At 39.6% G+C, this 22,627-nt stretch overlaps 5 protein-coding genes across 5 annotated transcripts; 3 read left to right on the top strand and 2 right to left on the bottom strand.

Moving 5' to 3' along the window:
• The first annotated feature begins 2,407 nt into the window (after window positions 1-2,407).
• On the top strand, window positions 2,408-3,494 carry LOC147860380 (18.1 kDa class I heat shock protein-like). Its single transcript, XM_087324245.1, has 2 exons — window positions 2,408-2,811; window positions 3,124-3,494. The coding sequence occupies exons 1-2, from the start codon at window positions 2,601-2,603 to the stop codon at window positions 3,399-3,401; spliced, it is 489 nt and encodes a 162-aa protein (XP_087180371.1). The 5' UTR covers window positions 2,408-2,600; the 3' UTR covers window positions 3,402-3,494.
• Window positions 3,495-6,748: 3,254 nt separating this feature from the next.
• LOC147860379 (18.1 kDa class I heat shock protein-like) lies at window positions 6,749-8,038 on the bottom strand. Its single transcript, XM_087324235.1, has 2 exons — window positions 7,640-8,038; window positions 6,749-7,481 (listed from the first exon to the last, which is right to left on the bottom strand). The coding sequence occupies exons 1-2, from the start codon at window positions 7,872-7,874 to the stop codon at window positions 7,204-7,206; spliced, it is 513 nt and encodes a 170-aa protein (XP_087180361.1). The 5' UTR covers window positions 7,875-8,038; the 3' UTR covers window positions 6,749-7,203.
• Window positions 8,039-10,895: 2,857 nt separating this feature from the next.
• Window positions 10,896-11,769, top strand: LOC147860378 (16.9 kDa class I heat shock protein 3-like). Its single transcript, XM_087324240.1, has 2 exons — window positions 10,896-11,154; window positions 11,285-11,769. Exons 1-2 carry the CDS (start codon window positions 10,926-10,928, stop codon window positions 11,560-11,562), a joined length of 507 nt encoding a protein of 168 aa, XP_087180366.1. The 5' UTR covers window positions 10,896-10,925; the 3' UTR covers window positions 11,563-11,769.
• A 5,582-nt stretch (window positions 11,770-17,351) lies between these two features.
• On the bottom strand, window positions 17,352-18,257 carry LOC147860377 (16.9 kDa class I heat shock protein 3-like). The gene is made up of 2 exons (XM_087324246.1): window positions 17,895-18,257; window positions 17,352-17,732 (listed from the first exon to the last, which is right to left on the bottom strand). Exons 1-2 carry the CDS (start codon window positions 18,097-18,099, stop codon window positions 17,461-17,463), a joined length of 477 nt encoding a protein of 158 aa, XP_087180372.1. The 5' UTR covers window positions 18,100-18,257; the 3' UTR covers window positions 17,352-17,460.
• Window positions 18,258-20,199: 1,942 nt separating this feature from the next.
• On the top strand, window positions 20,200-21,401 carry LOC147860376 (18.1 kDa class I heat shock protein-like). Its single transcript, XM_087324241.1, has 2 exons — window positions 20,200-20,522; window positions 20,655-21,401. Exons 1-2 carry the CDS (start codon window positions 20,294-20,296, stop codon window positions 20,927-20,929), a joined length of 504 nt encoding a protein of 167 aa, XP_087180367.1. The 5' UTR covers window positions 20,200-20,293; the 3' UTR covers window positions 20,930-21,401.
• Window positions 21,402-22,627: the final 1,226 nt, after the last annotated feature.

Below are 22,627 nucleotides of genomic sequence, written 5' to 3'. Positions count from 1 at the left end.
CTTACTATTGAGTTACTTAGCTGATTTAACCTCCGGAATAGTCTCTTAACTCATTCATTGTCCAGAAGCAATGTGGATAATTTTCCTACAATCGTTGCAAAGAAACAACCAATATCTTAACCATCACAATCTGTACAACGCTTTCTTCCTTAACACCATTGTCCTAGCCACAAAAAGCTCCTCAACTCAAATCAAATTATGCAACAACAAATCAACTAGATGAACCCCATCACAATACCATCAACTCTTAACATCATCCCATCTATGAAGACGGATTGTGCAATATGAACATGATCTTCCCTTGGCCAAGAATTTTGATGCACATGCATGAGTCCCCTCAACCAACTAATGATCCAAAAATGTAGTATCAAAACATATGCACTCCTTACCCCCCATGGTAGCCAATGCATCAGACAAATAAATTCTATCAATTTGTGATAAAATAGGATTCACCAAATGCCTATTCAAATGAGAAAATCTTAAAGAATGTGTGAAAAAAGTAAAATTACACGTTACCAAGGCATCTATAATATTTGGATGGAAATATAATTGTTCGCAAGCACCTATTTTTGATCCATATACCATTGTCATAAATATTTCTAAGCAATCTTCAATTGACTCAATCATATTCAAATTGTTCGCCAAACACAAGGCTTCCGTATTAGGTAACAAATTAAGTAAAGATCTAAAGAAAACCACCCCATCATACATCAAGTTAGGATCATATACATTACCAACATTGACATAAAAGATTCTCACTTTGAACAATTGTGCCCTTCCACCGATAATCTCCACATGGTCCAAAATATAAAGTAGTCATTGACATTGTAACTAGTTTGTAAATGGTGTGAGTTGCCATTCTTTGTATTGTAACGTTTGTCTCTCACTTTCTCTCTTTTGTCTCCTAATCTTGATCTTTGTTTAAGTTGTCTTTGTTGTTGAATCATCTTGTTTACACCAACTTGTTGTTCTTTAACCTATAGTGTTGTTTTGTATTCCGCACTACGGTCTCAGTTTACAACACTTAGAGCAACAAGACACTCACCCCCACTAAATCTACACATCGTTTTTTATGTACATATGCTACCAAGACATTCCTATCTCCTTTAACATCCATCAAATCGTCACACTCTTGGCGGTCCTTACCTTCCTCACTCAAAACAATCTCTAGTACTATAAGAGGATCCATTTGTGTGTCTTTTCTTGAATATCTTCATTGTCTTCCCTACAAACAACACTTGAAGTGGTCCATCCAACTCACTCAAGTAGTAGGTGTGATTGTCGTATGGTCTTTAGACTTCATATGGTCCAAACCATTTAGGAAATTTTAAGAGACTATTGTGTTGGTGGTCAAGACTATTTTTATATACCATTACTAATTCCCTATTTCCATCTTCTTAAGATAAAGGAGGTTCAGGGTTAGGGTTTAGAAAGACTCTTGTTCTGTAGTCAAACTTCTTGTTGTCAAATATTGATCAATTCCAGTGTAAACCACGAGAAACAAAACATGTACTAACATGATAGGACTATCCCCCAACCATCCAATATGTAGACCCTTTCTTTTATACCCTAAGCTTACCTTGCGTTTCACATATGGAGACCATATATTCATTCCTAAGACAACGTGTGGATATCATGTTGTGATTAAATTAGTCCTTAGGCAATGCAATGGAAAGAACGCCAATGCTTTATACTTATGCAATGTGCTTTAGATATATACAATATGGGAGAAGTGTGTTCGAAAAAGTTTCTCAAAGTTCCTATAAGCATGGGAAACGTTTCAAAGGTTATCATAATGTCCTACTAATCATGGGTTTGTGTTCCCGAAGTCTTCCAAGGTAATGTGGAATTTAGAAGCAACTAACAATGTTCAAGAAGTCTCTCAAGGCGTTGGGGGCTAGATGATTTTGTAGTGCTATTTTTTTAGATAGCTTATTTGATCACTCAGCTCCATAATATGCCAATTACCATGAGCATTGTCAATTGATATGTAGCTTTTCATCAGTTACAAGAAGTGAATCATTGTGCGCCGTGATTATTGAAGGGTTTTATACTTTTCGCCGAATGTGAGGGGCAGAGGCAATAGCGCAAGGACAAGCTTAGAAATAAAAGATGATTTGTCTGAGACATGATGCTTTTCGTAAGCGCATAATGGGATCGGACTCTCGCTCGTGCCCCCCCTTTGACCAAACTCCCAAAGTGTGAAACAAAAGGAGCGAACTCGCAACAAACAAATAATGCTTTGGGCTCTCAACGTCATCAGGTCATGCATTCTCTAGAAACATCCGGAGTCTTCCTTCTCCTACACACACACACACACCCACACACACATGTATATAAAGAGATGGACGCAGGCCCATGGAGGAGACAAACAGTCGTTTTGATCGTCACCTCTCTGCAATCCAATCCGATCAAATTCAATCCAATCCGATCCTACTCTTCGTCCTTGCACGATCATTCCATAAACACACACTCTGATTCCATCCAATTCCCATCGATACTCATATATATATATATATATATATCTCTGCAGCAGGCAAGGCACTGTTTTTTGATTCCTCCTCCTCCTTCTACTTGATCCCGTCATTTACTCTCTGCCAATGGCCCTCTCCCTCTTCGGACTCGGCAATCGCAGAGCAGCGCAGGACCCCCTTGATGCGTTCTTCTCTGATTCCCTCCTCTTCCCTTCCTTCCCGCTCTCCTCCTTCCCTGACCATCCCGGCTTCGCCCGTGACATAGCAGCGGTGGCCAACACGCAGGTGGATTGGAAGGAGACTGACGATTCCCATGTGTTCAAGGCTAATTTACCTGGTAAATTTAGTATAAATACCTACTACTCTTCTTTATTCAAGCATCACGCCTTTCACGAACATGTTGTGATTCTGGTAGCTTTTGAGTTTCTTCTGAGTTTATGTATGATATGGTATCTGTATCTGAACCCCTTGATGTGACAACAAATCGCACATTTCGCGAACATATTGTGATTTGAGTTTCTTTATTCAAGGCTCAAGCATCACACATTTTACGAACATGTTGTGATTCTCGTAGATTTTGAGTTTCTTCTGTGTTATGTATGTTTATGGCATCTGACCCCCTTGATGTGACAACAAATCATGATTGTAGGTCTGAGCAAGCAGGAAGTGAAGGTGCAGGTGGAGGATGGGCGCGTGTTGCAGATCAGCGGGGAGCGCAAGAAAGAGGAGAGTGCTTCTACAGACAGATGGCACCGGGTGGAACGTTCCCAAGGGAGCTTCCTCAGGCGATTCAGGCTCCCTGAGAATGCTAAGGTGGAGGAGGTGAAGGCGGCCATGGAGAATGGCGTGCTCACTGTCACCGTCCCTAAGGCCTCACCTCCTGAGCCTAAATCTGCAGTCCGCAACATTGACATCTCTTCGGATTAAATTAATCGATATGAAACATCCTCAACATTTTGTTCGTTAATTTCACATCCCCTAGAAACAGTGTCCCCAATGTAATGTATGTTGTGTATGTATATTCATGTACTTTTGAGTCCTGTCAAGATCTGAAGTTCATATGAGTTAATATATACTGTATCCAGTCTTTTCCTCTCGTAATTATGGTTAGTTTCTGGTCTCAATGGTATCGTCTTGTGGTGTCTTAGTTGTTTGTAATTTGTTCTAAGAGAATTGCTTTATACATGATCAATGAAACTATTCTTCAATTACTTGATCGTAAAGTTTGCCATTATTGAATAATTGTACTTATAATTGCAACATAAGTAGAAACTTTTTATGCTCAGATTGTAAAATCTGCCTTGTTTCAATGTTGAAACACAAATTTGAAAATGGTGGTGGTTCAACACCCTCACTGTCGCTCTCAAGCTTAGTATTCACTTTCTTTCACCATTCACTATCCCTTGGACTTGTAAGAGTCTATGTGCTTATGGTTATAATCTTATCACTATACATGCTTTGTACATCATCGTCGTGCAATTGTCCCAAATGGTTTTAGGCTATCATTTTTCGCTTCAATACGTATCCTTTCTAAGTAAAGGCCTTGTGTATGTTATATATTATGACATGTGCTTGTCTTTTACGTTGTTGGATGACTAGCATATGATATGGTCGAGGAATAGTGGAGTTCGTGAACGAACCTAGAGGAGGGTGTTAGATAGGAGGAAAGCGATCAACAATGGTTAAAGGATGTAATTATCTTGGGCAAGTTAGAGGAAGGAGAGTTGTTGTGTGGGTTCAAGGATGATGTAATTGTTGTGCACCCACAGGGAAATGAGAAGTGTCAATTAGGTCCATGATTACTTGACCATTAGGTGTCATGCATGTCCATGGTTACTTGGCCATTTCGTGTCACGTAGGTCCATGGTTACTTGACCAGTGGGCTACTAATAGCTACTTGACGAGCTAATGGCTACTTGACGAGTAAGCTCTACTTGCCCCTTAGGCTGCATGGATTTCACAACTTGGTAGGAATCAGAAGATCACAAGGGTTGCCCAAATCACTACACGATCAACTCTACTTGCAACTTACCAATTCCTTAGACATCCCACACTCTTGAGAAAATGTAGTTTTGACAAAAATTATTTTTGCCTTGAGGCTTGTACAACAATCACATACTTTACAATTATCACTTTGCTACTCTCAAGCTTAGTTTTCAAACATTGGTCATCATTCACTATTCCTCACAACATTCGCACTACTTGTGGTTGTGATCGATACACAACAAAAGGAGAAGACGTAAAGGAATAAAAGGTAGTGTATATTACATCTAATGTTGGAAATTATTGGAAAATAATCATTAGCTAATACATCAGTCACCCAAAAGGAAGGAGAAATATTCTCCTATTAGTTTTTTTGTACCTTGCATCCCGTGTCCAAATGTTAAATATTTGCCGCACGTAACACGCCCGTTGGCGATATTCACATCACTACAAGGACACAAGTGTGGGACTTAGAAAAAGGAACACTTAAGTATTGCACTCAGAGCCTTAATGTAAAACAAGACAATGTGTTTTCTTAAACAATGTTAAGTTCTCCCCAATCTCTTCTTGAGATGTATGTGTGTTGGTGATTCTCATAAATGGAAATGTGGTTGTCTTATTCATATTTGTGTCAATTTATGTGTTTGAATACAATAATGCTTAACTCTTATTAAGGCACTAGTGAACTTCTTGGTGAGGATAACTTCATGAGAGAAACCGGAGTTAGTGTTTGCTTAGTCTAGGTACGTGAGGCTAGAGGTTCGAGGGTACTTGACAACTACTCTTGCCCTAATTGCTACTAATAAGGTAAATGGTGATCTTGACTCTTCAACAAATAATATTAATATGAAGGCATACCTCTCACAATACAAAGATGTGCATTCATTGCAAAACACCTTCAACCAACAAGTTATGATCGGTTATATTCATATTGTTCTCATGATTAGCACCTCCATGGATTGAGCACCTATTTCTAATTGCATGATAGGATAGGATGTTGAGGATTCAATTTCTAATTTCCTATCTAAGAATCATTTCTAAATTGTCCCTATTTCAATACATGCACAAAGTGAGATAGTGCCACCCCGTGTTTCCACTCCATAAAGTCACACTTGAGCACCATAGCGTTGAGTAACATCAATGTTACATCCCATCCTTCAATAGCACACCACAACATAAATGGGCATACGTTGTCACAAAAAGCATTGGTATTGGCTTGCCATCGATGCATTAAGCTAGGTTTATGAAGATTGCCACATGTTGTTAAGCGATGCACTCTTAACATCACACATCAACACCATAAAACGGCTATTTCCTAACCTATAAATTAAGACATCCCTATTTTCCTAATTAATGGGAGTCAGTCATTTAACCTATGATGGTATTATATTATTGTTTGTGTGTTTATTCAAGTGACGAGGTCTTGACACTAAAAGGTCTCTATTCTCATTTTTGAAACATTACAAGTATGTGAGTACCTTTTGCTAACAAGACTTCACTCTTTGGTTAATGATCTACATAATCTATTCAATCTGTTCATAGTAAAGCAAATTAGACTTCATGATACCCATGGGCCCTGATATGTTCGCCAACACACATTTTTGCTTCTAGTGGAACTTTTAACTTTTCGTGTTTTCTTACTTGAAACTAGGCTTTTGACTTAAAACATTGTCTACCATCAAGATTAATTAATAAGGGCTAACATAGTGTGTGCAAGTTGCAACCCCATTAGGTCATCTTCAATCATTCCCATTTCCTAGTATGGAAGTAACTCGTGTATAATTTTTGATGGGCTCAAAATGACCCCCATTTCCTAGGTATAAGTAGCTTGTGCAATGTATAACCCACCGAGTCTCTTATTCAAACCTCAAACTCACATGTATAGAGGTTTTGAGTTCAAACAATATAATCTCTAATGAGTAAGAAAGATATATTTGGATCTGCATTTTGCTTATATATGAGTATTTCTATTGTTGTTTAAGACTAAAGTTAGATTTTACAACCATCCATCATCTCCATCTTCGATTCCCTCCTAATAGCATATTTTGCTCCTCGGCCACTAAATCCCAAATTGCATTCTTCATCTAAGGTGTTTGGACGAAGTATTTTCATCGTTCCTCACAACTAAATCCCATTGCATTCATCTAATGTGTCAATACAAGAGTGGCTTGACGTCTACCACTTAAGCTATTTGATGCGAATCTAACCAAATGGGCTTACAGTTTAGTTAAAAAACAGACTGTATAATTTATACAACTTGTATGGACTATCATTGCAATCAAAATCAGAGAAAAGAGAAAAGAGTAAAATCTCATTCATTCATGAACCAATTCTGTTACAAAACATCCACATGATTCTAGCAGACAAAGAAACAAAAAAGGGGAGCAATGAAAGCCAAAAACGAACTGCTTCCAAGAGCTAAACTACAGAAGGAGAACAGCTAATTCCCCCAGCAGAGCATAACCAGAGAAGGAGACCACATGATTCTAGCAGACAAAGAAACAAAAAGGTGAGCACTGAAAGCCAAAACGAACTCCTTCTTCCAATAGCTAAATTACAGAAGGAGAACAGATAATGGCCCCAAAGAGCATAGCCAGAGAAGGAGAACAAGTAGCAACGAGCAAGAACTACTATTTTGACTTATATATATCACGTATACGATGGGCTGTGCTTCCAGTACTGACTGATCCTGATTCTCAACTGCACAATCAGTCCTGAAAAGTACAGCCTGCTGTTCCCACTAGATTTAACTGGAAGAGATGTCAACAGTGCGAACAGCAGATTTGGGCTCAGGCGGTGCAGCCTTTGGGACAGTCACAGTGAGCACCCCATTCTCCATAGCCGCCTTCACCTCCTCTAATTTAGCGTTCTCAGGGAGCCTGAAGCGCCGGAGGAAGCTCCCTTGGGAACGTTCCACTCGGTGCCATCTGTCTGTAGAGCTTGTCTCCTCTTTCTTGCGCTCCCCGCTGATCTGCAACACGCGCCCTTCCTCCACCTGCACCTTCACTTCCTGCTTGCTCAGACCTACATTGCAATTGTTTGCAGAACACAGGGGGATCAGATACTATATAGCTACCACATAACAGTAGAAGGAAAATCAATAAGAACTAACCCTAAACCTATGCTATCTGAAATGATTGGATTCAAGAGTATATATAAACGGCAGGTGTTGAAGGACTTACCAGGTAAGTTAGCCTTGAAGATGTGGGAATCGGCGGTCTCCTTCCAATCCACCTGCGTGTTGGCTACAGCCGCAACATCACGTGCGAAGCCAGGATGATCAGGGAAAGAAGAGATGGCCCAGGCAGAGGAGGTAGGGAAAGAAGAAGAGGGGAAGAAGAGGGAATCCGAGAAGAAGGAATCGAGGGGATCGTCTGATGCTCTGCAATTGCCACGTCCGAAGAGCGAAACAGCCATTTGGCACTTTGGAAATCGATGGATAGAAGAAAGACTTTAAAAAGAAAGAGAGAATTAGCAGCTAGAAGGGATTGATTTCAGGTTGAACAAACGCAGACGCAGCGCGTGGGAATTGTGGTATTCGACGAATAGATCAAAAGGTAATGAAGATCAGATGCGAGAGTGTAGTAGGATGGGAATGAATTCGTTGCAGGCTGCTGCGATTTACAGATAGCGATGGAGGGGGAAGGAGGGAGTATTTATATGAGAGTCGGGAGCAGAAGATGTTGCAGAAGAAGAAGAAGAAGTGTCCGGATGTTTCTGGAGACGCAAGAAGAAGAAATGTCCGGATGTTTCTAGAGAGAGACACTTGGCGTGAATATTGATAATTGTATAGTCTGGACTTTTGATATGCCTTCCAAGTATGTATGCAAACAAATGTTATAGAACAAAACAAGGGCTGGATGGGCCCTCCTCTCTCTCTCTCTCTCTCTCTCTCTCTCTCTCTCTCTCTCTCTCTCTCTCTCTCCTTGTCTTGTCAAAATGGTCTTCACGATGTTGGGCTATTCCGGATTCATCTCCAATCCCTTGCTCGTGCCGGTTATTATCATATGTCCGGTCTCCTACTAACAATATGGGAGGCCTAAAGCCCCGCTAGAATAATAATATATGGAGCACGATCGTTGGCCACTAACAGATCATATAATAAACTCTTGGTATTCTTGAGTGTAGCTGTTGTGGTGACAATCAATGTTGCATTGAGAACTGTAGAAAGTGTCGTGCAGTCTCTTCCCTCTGTTGTTCCTCTTCAATGCAAAAGCTACTTGACCCAAATAGTACACAACTTATAAGCTACGATTGAGCAAATCTTCATTGTAGGTAGCTACATATAGGAATATTTTGACGTAGTTGTTGTGTCCAAGTTGCACCTGGCCCTTGCTCACTACATCTGAGTTGGCTCGTGCGTAGCTTGCTACACTTGATTTTACTCATGTGAAACAAGCTATGTTTCGATCATAGCTATTTGAACTTGTAACTGGACTATTTTCGTATGGGCACGCAGTTTGACCAATTGTAGATGCTGCATATTTGATGTTACCACACTACTCTGTTTTTCCTCTAATTGTTGGATAGCAAGATAAATAATGATTTTCCTCCTTTACATGAAGTACCGATTTTATGAATTGAATTTATCTTCGTATGGGCGCCCGATTATACCAAAAGTGCACATCTCAGATTTGCTATTACCACAACTTCTCCCTTCTTCATTATCCATTCATCATTTTTCCCTTTGAAGTTTGACAACTAGTTCATTGTTTTCCTTCTCTTTCTTGATCTTGTCTTTTTTATTTGCGAACCAGTTTAATTGGATTCACAAGTTTAGCATAAAGTTGGACTACATCACAATATTCCGTCCACGTGTGTGAAATGTGCCGAGCCACAGGGGTCTCGAACCAAAGAGGGATGTTTCTATCATGATTGTTTCTTGGAGCTCAACATAGCGCATGTGGGGATGTGTGTGTTGTGTATGTGGGAAAGCAAGGTGTAGGTGAGAACATTAGTTTGAGGTTAGTTCTAGATTTAGTAAGAAGTGGTTGCGTCCATGGACATGGTTGTTGCATTGCTCCAACAATCTACTCTTTGTGCTTCATCGCTACTCTTTACAAGATAGAGTAGCCGTACTCATTACAATAATGAGTAGCGACGTAATGAAGAAGCAATTCTCTTCTTTGATTCTCATCGTGAGTAGCCACTTCACTAGTGCTATTTATTACGAAGTGAAGCTTCACATATAGCAAGTTAGGTACAAAGAGCGGCTTTGTTTTTAGATTGCCTACGTAAAAGGCAAGCTATGTACATAGAAGTCAAGCTTCAAACTTAGTGGGGATTTGTACCTAAGCATCATTCCCATGTAGGTTCACACAAAACCTTCACATTAGGCTTCAACATAAATTTCCCACATAAATCTCATTCATTTATAAGCTTTTTTTACAAGCTCCTTATTCAAGATGTTTTGTTAGAAAGTTGAGACTCAAGTTAAATGGCACTAAATGATTTATAAAGAGGCAAATGAATTACATCAAGGGATCAAAGAAGTGATTGCAAAGCCGAAATTAAAGAAAGGGCCGGTTATAAAATCCACAGATATAATCAATCAAATTCCAATGGAATTTGTGGGAAAGGAACAAAGAAAGAATGAAGTTGGCAAGGTCCTTGAGTCAACGTGGCGAGTCATGTAGGCCTTTCACGCACAATCTCATGATTCACTGTCCTGTGGGGATTCTTTGCGAAGTTGGAGCTTGGCCATAAGTTCTCCAAAATTCCAAACCCAGCATTAAGCTATCTCCTTCCATATTATAGCTGTCACCGAAGCTTATCTCTTTCACTAAACATGGGTATTTTTAAGCGCGCAATCGGTTTTTCTTTTTGCATAGGTGCTTGGTGTTTGATAAAAGAAAAATTGATAACAAATTCGTCCTTACCGAGTTTTTGCTTGGTTGCAACGGACAAGGGTGATAACACCACACACTAGATTTGCTTCATTGTTCCCACCACCACAAGGAACTTAGTGTCAAAGGATTTAGTGTCGGTTGGAGAAATAATAATACATGCTCGTCTAATTCAAAAGTGATTGGTGCTTTATCGAAGCTCAATGCACATTGCAAATGGACAAGATAGGAAGACAATAAGAGTAACTATGGATCTAATTAACTAATTCCTAGTGTGAAACGAAAGAAAGAAGAGAAGCCCTCGGCATGGTCTTGTGCTCCTCGCATGCATTCTCTAGAAACATCCAGACCCTTCCAGACCCTTCTTCTTCTTCTTCTTCTTCTTCTTCTTCTTCTTCATTCGCGCGCATATATATATAAACATCCAACCTTCAATATTCTCATCAGATTAAACGCGAGTGATTCTCTGCACACTATCTAGTCCCACAATTCATTGTATTCGAATTTCGATCCCATCTATCCAGCTGATTCATTCCAGCTACTCGTTTATCTCTCTCCTCAATTCATTCAGACATTAACTGTTTTTGATTCCTCCTGAATCCCATCCATCCGCTCTCTGCCAATGGCTCTTTCCCTCTTCGGACTCCGCAATCGCAGAGCAACTGAGGATCCCCTCGATGCTTTCTTCTCTGATTCCCTCCTATTCCCCTCTTTCCCTCTCTCTACCCCTTGGACTCCCTCCTCCTTCCCCGATCATCCAGGCTTTGCCCGTGATGTTGCTGCAGTCGCCAATACTCAGGTGGATTGGAAGGAGACCGATGATTCTCATGTGTTCAAGGCTAACTTACCTGGTAAAGATTTGCTTCCCTGTCCACTCACGCCGCAAATCTGAAAACATTTTAAAATTTAGCATATTGCTTGTCTTCTGTACTATGGTATGGTATCTGATCTCCGTGGTGTTTGGAAAAATCGTATTATTAGGTCTGAGCAAGGAGGAAGTGAAGGTGCAAGTGGAGGAAGGGCGCGTGCTGCAGATCAGTGGAGAGCGCAAGAAAGAGGAGACCACATCCACAGACAGATGGCACCGGGTGGAACGTTCTCAAGGGAGCTTTCTCCGGCGCTTCAGGCTCCCTGAGAATGCCAAGGTGGAGGAGGTGAAGGCGGCCATGGAGAACGGTGTGCTCACTGTCACTGTCCCAAAGACTGCACCTCCTGAGCCAAAATCTGCGGTCCGCACCATCGATATCTCTACTGATTAAATTAGGATGGAACACCCGTACCGACGTTTTCGTAATTATAATCTCCTAGAAAATGACTATTAGTCGGTGTCTATTGCGCAACATGATCAATTGCGAATCTGAATATTTATATCATTGTATTTAAAAATCATCAGAAGCCCAGTTAAGTTGTAATTACAGTCAATTATAATAATCAATAGAAGCTCAATAATTTATGTATTGTAATAATGGTCAGTTTTTTCTTTTATTGTTGCGTGCAAGCGGGGTAGATTCTTGATGCATTTTCAGTTTTGTTGAAAATTACTGATCACTTTCAATCGCACTACACTTATCATTTCTGAAGGTACCTTCTGTTCAATCGCACTACACTTATCATTTCTGAAGGTACCTTCTGAAGTTTAAGTGGGATGGCCATAGAGTCAGTTAATAAATCATCCACCCGTAGTCCCAAGCTTTGCAACAGTAACTTCTATAAATATTTGGGGCAAGAAAAGCTTTGGAAATTTTTATGTCCCAACCAATCTACTAATGGACCATTTTTAACGTAATGGCTTATAAAGACTAATAGTTAACATTACATCTAAGAAATTTAATGTCTACCTAAGAAAACACAACTATCTAACGCACGATTATTTAACATCAACATCATGTCTATCTTCTAAGTCAAGCCACAACCATCTAATGGACGGTATAGACCTAACATAATTTTTATCTAAGAAGACAATCATATTGTGAAATGCACATAAGAGATCAAAACCAGTCTAGCTAGCTTTATACTTATCATTCAATATATAGAAGATACAAAGAACCCATTTTGGGACGGTCTAGCTACACGTGTCCCAAAATGGTGTGCTAAAAGGGTGGGCTAAAATGGGTGATGTGCTAAACGGGAGGTCCCAAAATGGTGTGCTAAAAGGGTGGGCTAAAATGGGTGATGTGCTAAACGGGAGTGGCTAAAAGAGTGGTGTGTTCAAATGCATGCTCTTGCATGAAAGGTACACCACAATATAATGGACGATTTTCATACAACATAATGTCTATCTAAAAACATCATCTAAGAAATGTAATGTCTATTTTAGGAAGACATTGAATTGTCAAAGATTTTCTAAAGAATTGGAGTGCCAAGATATGTCAACGGTGAGAGACCATGTATCAATGTTATTTTGGTATGGTCTCGTTGAGATTGTCCTTGGTTTGCAGTTTGCTATTCTTGAGATATCTATTTGGAACTTCCTAGCGACCAATCTATGTTAAGACCTATTGTACAAATTTGAACTATGATATCAACATCGTGAATGTCAATTATTCTTGTACTTTTGTGGTATTCCCCCTCAAGATCAAATTATGAGTGGCCTAAGGCCTACATCCATTGAGAAATGATGTAGCTTGTTGAGACCTTGAGCCTTTCTAAAAAAGTATTGGGACACCTTCTAGTTGGTAACGATGTATTGATGGTCAATCTCTTCGGCCAATTTTAATGTAACCAAGCTACACAACTGATAGGACAATCAAACTCTTTTATTTGGCCTCAACTTAGAACCACGGGCATTTGAAACACCCTTCACTAGAATCAATGTGGCTGTATGTAGACCCAATGCAATTGCGTGGTGAACCAAAAGTCTCCATGTTCCCTTTGCTTGATTCCATGCGTGTTTTAGCGGATGAAACCATCAAAGTACATCCCTATGTTAAATGATTGCCACATGATTCATTAATATCTCATCGTGATTTCTATGCTTAAATTAACGATCAGATAGCATATATCAACCACTATGCTAAAAGTATATAGGATTCTAGACTAATATTTCTACATATCCTTATTGAGACTAAAGTTTGTATGCACATGTATACAGACATACACACTTTAGATACAATAACAATATGATGACTTTAGTATACATTACCATTGTCAAAATTTTATTGGGAAATGTATGACTCCAATATGTTATAGTGGAATGATAGGTTAAGGTGTATTTTCCAAGAGACTAAATAGATTGGCCCACAGATCGACAAGTTTATGTAAGTGATGATCTGGTTGATTGTAAAACATTACTAACCTTGAAAACTTATGGATCAAAAGTATTGTATTGTTCTAAAAACATCTTTCAAAACAAAAAACTCAGTATCGGGTGATGCTAAAGAGCAGTGAGTGTTTCCCAAACACTCAAGATATCTGCTTTCTCTACACCTTTTTCTGTCGTTGGATGAAGAATGTAAGGATCTTACCATAATCCACATCAAACATAATTAGTATTAGGAAAATCTAAACAAGATGTCGTCAACCATCTATATAGAAAGTCAATCAGCATTATTGGGAAATCCAAAAAATATGGCAACATCAAATTAAATGGCAGGAATGTATGCAGTGGATAAACCCAAACCACAATGACAAAATGTGGTAAACGAAAATGGAATTAATTTTGGAATGATCAAACCTTAAAGGGATTATGAATGGTTCTAAATGAAGTAAATGGAAAAGTAAATATCTAGATGTAATAATGGAAATAATCATGCATCTGAGTAGTCGACTAGTTTATCGTGGTCGAAGTCCCGGATTTGTTTGAGCGATGTGGAATCATCTTAAACAATTACACCAACCCTTGGAAGGTATGACCAAAATATTCTCCAACCAAACCCTAATGAACATAGGGATTAGTGACAAAGAACCGATGGACACCTTCATAAGCAATTGCCAGGGTTCTAAATGAAGTAAATGGAAAAGTAAATATCTAGATGTAATAATGGAAATAATCATGCATCTGAGTAGTCGACTAGTTTATCGTGGTCGAAGTCCCGGATTTGTTTGAGCGATGTGGAATCATCTTAAACAATTACACCAACCCTTGGAAGGTATGACCAAAATATTCTCCAACCAAACCCTAATGAACATAGGGATTAGTGACAAAGAACCGATGGACACCTTCATAAGCAATTGCCAAAGACAACTAGATGTAATGATCTCAGTAGATAACACTTTGAAGAAACATAAAAATGTGAAATATTTATGGGTTCCTTACCATAATCATGTATCACATTTGTGAGCATCCATAGCAACGAGAAGGACCTCAATCTTCAAACCTTGATTGTAGCAATCTCAATAGATAAAACTGTTGATATAACACAATATGAAATACTAATGGGTTCCTTCAGACAATCATGCATCACATTTGTGAGCATCCATATCAACTAGAGGGACCTCAATCTTCAAATCATAATTGCAAAAATCAAGCAATATGAATTATGAAGAAAGAAACCAAACGATCAAATAAATGCAAATCACATGCCAATTCCAATTTCCATGAGACATAACAAAGGCAATTACCACAAGTCGAAGGAATTCTAGAAATATCACCCAATAAGCCTCCTCAAGGATATTAATTTGCATGTTTTGAGTAAGCTCGCTGATGAAATTAAGCTTGTGAGAGTATTCAACACATGTTAGATATTTTGGGTAGAGGGATTCATGTGTGTGTTGAACAAGTTTGTTCGTCAAAATCATGACCAACGTCATCAACGGTGAAGGTTTGGCTATACAAAGAGTGCATTTACTACCTCTCTAAGTATGTGTTAGATGTAGACAAGGACACACCACTTATGAGGACACAATGTGGCAAAGAGGTGTTTTGTGACAAAGGGACACCAATTCAACTCTCACACAGTGGACTTTGAGAACAACATCTCAACTCTTATCATTGGTAACTCTTAACGTATAGTTCACATTGTGAAGGAGTTCAAAGAGAATGAAAGTCTCAATGAGAAAATGTGGTGCCAAAGTGCAAAGAAAATAAAGTGATGACAACTAGGGGTGGGCTTTGAAGCAACCATCCATCAAAGAATGCATAATCGTTCATTGATCTAGCTTCATGGAACAAAAATTGTTTTGAGCCGTAAGTGATTCACCGAAGTGATCAAATGCTCATTTGCAACCATGCACCATGAACCATTAAGTTTTTTGTCTATGGACTTTACAAAACTTCTATGGGTTACTAAGTAGCCCTATATTTTTTCCGGTCCGTTGTGAAGCCTTATTCTACAAATATCCAAACACATTAGAGACCATGTTATGGCTAGTTGTGCACATCACCACCCCATGAGTAAGATAGATGTTTGACATTCAATCACACCAAACCCTATCCTAGACAATGGCAAAAATAAAGCCTTCATCGACACTTCAGACATCACACCAAATGATCAAGAGGATAGCAATGATCATGAATACAGACATCACACCAAATGATCAATAGGATAGCAATGATCATGAATACAAGCTGCTACTCACATACTCACAAATCAAACGCACTAAGATAACCTCAAGGATTACGAGGACTTTTCAATGCAGTCTACTCGAAATTATGGAGTTACAAGAGCTTATTAATAACAATAAAGAGATCAAGATCTTTATAAACATCTTCAATTGATGATCCCATATTTGAGTCCACAAGGGAGGCTACTATACATAGATAGAACCTTAAAAAGTTAACTTGGAGGTGTAATTCAAATTACATAGTCTACATTCTAATATGTTAATTTACGTTATGGTGAGAAACATGTTTTTGGATATGACTCAATATGAGTAAGAGAAATAGTTGGTCCACTATCAATAAAAGTGGTGTTTTATTTCAACAAGAAACATACGCCTACATCCTTTATTTCTACTCCCTAATTAACCTATAATCGTCTCCAAGACAGATTGGTCTGTGGATGATCATAAAGATGATCGGAGAGATTACTCTATAAGCTAGATTTACCAACAAGAAGATTGTATCCATCATGTGTTCTATGATAGCAAACCGTAGGAAGTTACTAGGTGATGATATAATGGTGAATGAATGGCATTGTAGAATTGCAAAGTCATTTAGTAGTCAACTCAGGACCAAATCGTTTAGAGTAAAAAAAATGCCCTCTAATACTTCTTTGCAATTTTCTGTACCTCGGAAAGACCATCTTTCATCATTCGCTACCTAGATGAGTAACCTCTAGTAGAAGGCATCTCCAAAACTTCTGGGTTGTGAAATTTGGATTTAACAGGGTACAAATTCTTTTGGGAATTGTGAAGTTGTAGCTATACCCAAAAATTTTGTAAAAATTCGGTAACATTTTGGTCTGAATGAACCTTTAGAATCATTTCTGCGTAAGTCTACAAGGTTATGCAATGTCAATAGACGACAATCTCCTTTCTGGCATGTTTAAAGGTTATAGCCTTAAGTGATCTCTTGACCTCTCATTATTCAAGATAGGGAAAATCTTAAGCAATTCCCACAAGCAACCTAGTCAAGGATATCATACAGTAAATCTTCCTAGTCTAGAACCGATCAGTTAAAGCCATTATCTTCAAATTCTTATAGTCAATCATCCAATAGTCTGTTAACCCTGATTTATACACATCAATTTCCATACTGTCATTTTAGTGTCGACAAATTATCACTAGATTGATCCTCAGAACCATATATTCTCGTTCCATTATTAAATTTTCTGGGATAATTGAATGAAAATGTGACCGCATCAATGCTAGTAATATGATAGCCCACTGCGTTTTAATCCCAGAATTACCAACGCAGAGAACCATGTGATCGTCATACTAAGTCTTGTTGTGACCTGACTGCAACCGTTGCCACAAAACGGTGGAAACTATTGCCAATCATGGAGACAGTATCATCAAAACAAAAATGAACCCATGAGCATTACTGCTAATAACAAAATATCATTTTCACTGTGTGGCAAGGCTTTTCTCATACATCAGCGATTACAAAAGACAGAAGACCTTTAACAGACACTCTTTACAAGCAACAATGCAATGGTAGTATTATGAATTCATTGGAAAGCAATTCCATTTCTACAATGAGGTAGAACTGCCCCTTTTCAAAACAAACTCTCATTGAGACAGAAAAGCGGAGAAAGAGAGAGAGGTATCGATCAACCCTAAGATATGTTGATGGACCGGACAGTAGATTTTGGCTCAGGTGGCACGACCTTGGGGACCGTGACAGTGAGGACGCCATTCTCCATGGCAGCCTTTACATCATCCACCTTGGTGTTCTTAGGGAGCTTGAAGCGCCGGAGAAAGCTCCCTTGCGGGCGTTCCACGCGGTGCCACCTGTCTGAAGGTGAAGGCTCCTCTTTCTTGCGCTCCCCACTGATCTGTAACACATATCGCTCATCCACCTGAACCTTCACTTCTTGTTTGCTCAGACCTAAAAAAATTATGTGTGTTGTTAAGATCAGAACATCAATATTGGAACCAATCACCATATCCAACAACATGCGAGGAAAAACAATTCTCTAGAATAATAATGTGTGATTTTCAAATAAATATGTGCCATTAGTAAGCAGGCAAGATTTCGATTGCATATTACCAGGCAAGTTAACCTTGAAGACATGAGCATCAGCCGTTTCCTTCCAGTCCACTTGCGTGTTGGCGGCTGCCGCAGCATCGCGGGCATGGCCAGGATGGTCAGGGAAAGAAGGGAAGATGAGGGAATCAGAGAAGAGAGAGTCGAGGGGATCCTCAGATGCTCCGCCTTTGCGATTTCCGCTGAGTGCGATGAGAGAGATAGACATGATGGGCTACGAATCAGAAGGAAGGTGTGAGCAGGTTAATCTGTGCAGACACAGAGAGAGACAGATAGAGATGATGAAGATAGCGACTGAAGGTATGGAAGCTTGGGAAGGAAAAGATTAGAGGTGCTCTGAAGACTGATCGATTTCTGCGACGATGATATGAGGGGAGGATCGGGCTATGGCGTATTTCAAGAAACGCAGGGAGAGGGAGAGGGAGAGATGTTTCTAGAAACAGCCAGAAAGTTCTTCGTCCAACATGTTATATATATTGTACGTATAACTAGCATTCTTTAGAACATTCGCGAAACTTCTGAGCTCGCCCAAATGGCTGGCTCCATGTCCATTGTGATTACATTTGATTTGATTTGTCGTTGGTCGGGCCAACCCATCCAAGTGCATAGATGTCTAGTAATGACATGAAATCTCTCACGATATTAGTAGCGAGTTTTTGTGTTATGTGTTGGCACCAAGGGTTAATTTTAATGTAAGTGACATAGACAAGGGGCAGTACAAACCCCAAGGGTTATTAACAAGTTTCTCTCACGGTATATGATTGCAAATACATGTGCTTCGTTGCCGAAAAATGATGCACCCATATGTACTCTTTGCGGTTCAAAAGACCCCATCCTAACTTTTATATTGTGAATTATTCTTGATTGGAGGATCGTTTAAAGTAACCATGTATTTAAATAGGACCCTAAGTTTCTCCTTTTCAATTGTGCACAACCTTCATGTTCGTGAATGGTTGGGGTTGATGTTTGCTTTCTTTTTTAATTGAAGACATTATTGTCACGTACATTGCATGAGACTATTTCTTCTTGTTTCCATTCACCAATGCTTATATATGCATAACACAAGGTACCCTTTTGTCAGCTTATTACATTTCAGATCTCTCAAGGGCTCTATAGGGTTTACTAGGACACACATATACGGGATATTTCTCCTCTGTGACCAAGGGTTTTGATGATCTTTAAACATACCTAGCCTATTTAGTGCTTGAACCACACCAAAATCCATAATAGCAACATGCTCTGCCATCATTATATTACGATCGAAGATCAACGTCTTAATAATTTTGAGTCCCCCATACTCCCTACCGCAAATATCCCCCTCTTCAATGCCCCACCTTTCAAGGCCATCATCCTCCCCATCAGCATCTCACACAAACACCAACGATCATCCACATTAGCAAATCTTTATCCAACATATGGCAATGCAAGACCTTTGAACCCAACGTCACAAAAACCCTAGTTGGACTTGGTGATCCCTCTTGTACCAGTCAAATGTGTTGCTATAGATTGAGGTGACATAACTCTCAACCCCACTCAATGACTAGCCAATCAACTAACTCATGCCACCACGATGAGTGGATTGGCCTAGAATCAAGAGGGCAAGATAGAATCCCTCCAAAACGGGAGGGTTGTTGCATACAAAGCTCACGGATTGTAATCTTTAATCCAAAAAGGGTCCTCCCCCCCAAATTAATCTCGTAGAGATCAACGAAGTTCATAAAGTGTACAAGTAGGTTCTTCGACTCCGCTTGATCTCCAATTTGATAAAGTTATTCCTTTGCCATGGCATCAAAATGTTTACAAACTTGTAGCACACTATGCCAGCTCTAAAATTACAGAAGCTGATTTGACATTATTACCTCAAGGCCCCAACGCTATCGTTCACTTACGATTGTGAAATTAAGCTTTCCGAAACCATCATCTGGATGGTGGTGATCGCCGATCGCCCAACCCAAACCCGTCCTTTTTACATCGTGTTTTCACTTGTCCACAGGTTTTCGTCTCTTACTTAATAAACAAACATGGTGTGTGTGACAACAAAGATAGTCCACGGGTTTTCTTTTCTTAATAGACATGGTGTGCACGACAACAAAGATATTCCACGGTTTCTCTTTTCCTTAACAAACCGTTCAATTCTGGCGAAGTTTCTAGAAACATCGGCTGTACGTTTCTAGAAGCGTCCAGATCCTTCGTCTCCTCCCTCCTCTTCTCTGCACTGCTCAGTGACTACCACCACCACTCTAACGCATATAAAGAAAGAGCTCATCGCCTCCATCGCCATATCCAGTCTTCTGCAAACACATCATCTCAGTCATCTAGCATTTAACAACTAGCCATTTTAACCCACAGATACACAGAGAATCTTCTTCTTCTTCTTCTCAGGACAAGAATCGCTCTCGGCAATGGCTGTTTCCTTCTTCGGACGTGGCAATCGCAAAGCATCAGAAGATCCCCTCGACTCTATCTTCTCCGACTCCCTCATCTTCCCCTCTTTCCCGCTCTCTTCTGCTTGGACTGTCTCATCTTTCCCTGACCATCCCGGATTTGCTCGAGATGTTGCAGCGGTTGCCAACACGCAGGTGGATTGGAAGGAGACCCCCGACTCCCACATCTTCAAGGCTAATTTACCTGGTAACTAAACCCTGCCTGAATTTTCTCTAACCATTTGGTTTAACTAGACTTACTATTATTCCAGCTGAGTACTTTTCTCTTCCAAATTATGGTACGGTAGTCCTGACTCCCTTGGCATTGTGTGCTAATCAGGTCTGAGCAAGCAGGAAGTGAAGGTGCAGGTGGAAGAAGGGCGTGTACTGCAGATCAGTGGTGAGCGCAAGAAAGAGGAGACATCTTCTACCGACAGGTGGCACAGGGTGGAGCGCTCACAGGGAAGCTTCCTCCGCCGTTTCAAGCTCCCAGAGAATACCAAAGTGGAGGAAGTGAAGGCAGCCATGGAGAACGGTGTGCTAACAGTCACTGTCCCCAAGTTTACACCACCTGAGCCAAAAACTGCTGTACGCACCATTGATATCTCCGATTAAGCTGCCAGAAACATCACCATTTATGGTTTCCTTAGTCTCTTATCTCACCCCAGCAACCTTTGCTTCTAATTTGGCCTTGGGATCATTAATCACGAGTCGGTTGGACCTTATTACATACATCTTTCTTTTATCCTATTCTCGTTTTTCCGTATGGGATTGGTAATGGTCAGTGAATTTGAACTTACGCTTATTACATCTTTCCTTTTCCCTCTTCGTTTTTCCCATATGTAATTATTATGATGTTTATGGTCTGCGAATGCTTTTTGTTCTTCAAAGCAAGATTTTGGTTTAAAACTCATATCCTTCTTTTTCTTCACATGCACTCATATTTTGGCCTCGGACTGTGTTATCTGAAACCACAGTTCATGTGTTGGGTTGTTATTGTATGCGAATAGCTTTCTAATTTTATGAGAAGCCAATAAAATACACAAACACTTCTTTATTACCATCTAATATTCCTTTGTGTGATAAATCTGTGTATCAATCATTTACATTATTAAATAGTAATGGTAACGCCAGCAAAACAGTACCATTCCTAACCGAAGACATGCTCTTATCAGTTGCTGAAATACATATAAATCGCTCATCAGATTGTAAAACGAATATAAATTCTATTCCTAATCTAAAATTTTCTATGCATTTAACTTTAATCCTTAAATATTTCACCAACAAGAACAAGTTAATACATAATTAAGATAATTCTCTGCAATAATGCAGACACTAGTCAAAAAATATGCTCAAGCAAATGTAAACACGTGGCTAGATAGTACTTATGGTCAAGCACTTCGAAGTGCTTATGTTCAACGACTTCAAATCAATTTATGTAATCCCTTTCCTTCTTAACTGGATGCCAAAGTATGGTTACTCATTACTATGTAAACCCCTTCATGTGGGCTTCAGGCCCTCCGCATCAAAAACTATCAAACTATAGCAACTACTCCGTCATGTTGTCATAAGTATATCCCACAAAGATCATTCAAACTGAATTAGCTGAATTCTATACAACGGTAAAAGGATTATTCTTCGGCAATCAGATTTGAACCATGTCATCTCAAAGAATTAGTTGAAATGAATCAATGGAAATGGTGACAATAACGAGCCAAACATAAAAAACTCTGCCAGTAATTTATGCTTCTCAAAGATAATGAGAAAAACATGGTATTGCGATAAGATCTATGGTCATTCCACACCCAAAAGACTTGGATCATATGGACCGCTGCAAAGATCATTTCTTGAGCTTCTCAAAGGATTGCTTCCTAAGAAACTGCTGTACATTGATGTTCTTATAACCCATGGTAGCTCGTATAACAATAGGCCAGCTCAAAATTTCCTCATATCAACTAGAGACTGAAGCATAATGAGCTGTTAAGTGGCATAATGGCATTGAGTTCGGGAGCAAGAAACACTGTGTAGATATTCTGAGAGCTGTCAAAAGGAATGCTGCTGACAAAGATTGTGAGTGCACATAGGCCATCCCAACACCAGATCATGGAGATCATCATTCACATTCAATGATCTGCACAAGGACACCCAAAATGCAAACAGTTTACTTCCTCACTGCCTCACTCCACCACACCAACAAACAATAGATTCCACATCCACTTACCACCCATTCAACCCATATGGAATAGTCCTGCAGTTTATGCTTGTAAACCCATGTTGAATATTTCACATTGTAAAGCCACCTCATAGATTAAG

The sequence above is a fragment of the Azolla caroliniana genome, unplaced genomic scaffold (genome assembly GCF_043228905.1).
Source record: "Azolla caroliniana isolate FFs.n. ecotype wild unplaced genomic scaffold, voAzoCaro1.0.p SCAF_9, whole genome shotgun sequence".
In the NCBI taxonomy this organism is placed as follows: Eukaryota; Viridiplantae; Streptophyta; class Polypodiopsida; order Salviniales; family Salviniaceae; genus Azolla; species Azolla caroliniana.
The sequence above is the reverse complement of the archived record's forward strand: the minus strand, read 5'-3'. Positions and strand labels throughout refer to the sequence as shown.

Coding starts and splice junctions, on each gene's coding strand:
- LOC147860379 (XM_087324235.1), bottom strand. CDS start 7,874: ATGGCTGTTTCGCTCTTCGGACGTGGCAATTGCAGAGCATCAGACGAT. Junction 7,482..7,639: donor CTTCAAGGCTAACTTACCTG/GTAAGTCCTTCA, acceptor ATTGCAATGTAG/GTCTGAGCAAGCAGGAAGTG.
- LOC147860380 (XM_087324245.1), top strand. CDS start 2,601: ATGGCCCTCTCCCTCTTCGGACTCGGCAATCGCAGAGCAGCGCAGGAC. Junction 2,812..3,123: donor GTTCAAGGCTAATTTACCTG/GTAAATTTAGTA, acceptor TCATGATTGTAG/GTCTGAGCAAGCAGGAAGTG.
- LOC147860378 (XM_087324240.1), top strand. CDS start 10,926: ATGGCTCTTTCCCTCTTCGGACTCCGCAATCGCAGAGCAACTGAGGAT. Junction 11,155..11,284: donor GTTCAAGGCTAACTTACCTG/GTAAAGATTTGC, acceptor TCGTATTATTAG/GTCTGAGCAAGGAGGAAGTG.
- LOC147860377 (XM_087324246.1), bottom strand. CDS start 18,099: ATGTCTATCTCTCTCATCGCACTCAGCGGAAATCGCAAAGGCGGAGCA. Junction 17,733..17,894: donor CTTCAAGGTTAACTTGCCTG/GTAATATGCAAT, acceptor TAATTTTTTTAG/GTCTGAGCAAACAAGAAGTG.
- LOC147860376 (XM_087324241.1), top strand. CDS start 20,294: ATGGCTGTTTCCTTCTTCGGACGTGGCAATCGCAAAGCATCAGAAGAT. Junction 20,523..20,654: donor CTTCAAGGCTAATTTACCTG/GTAACTAAACCC, acceptor TGTGCTAATCAG/GTCTGAGCAAGCAGGAAGTG.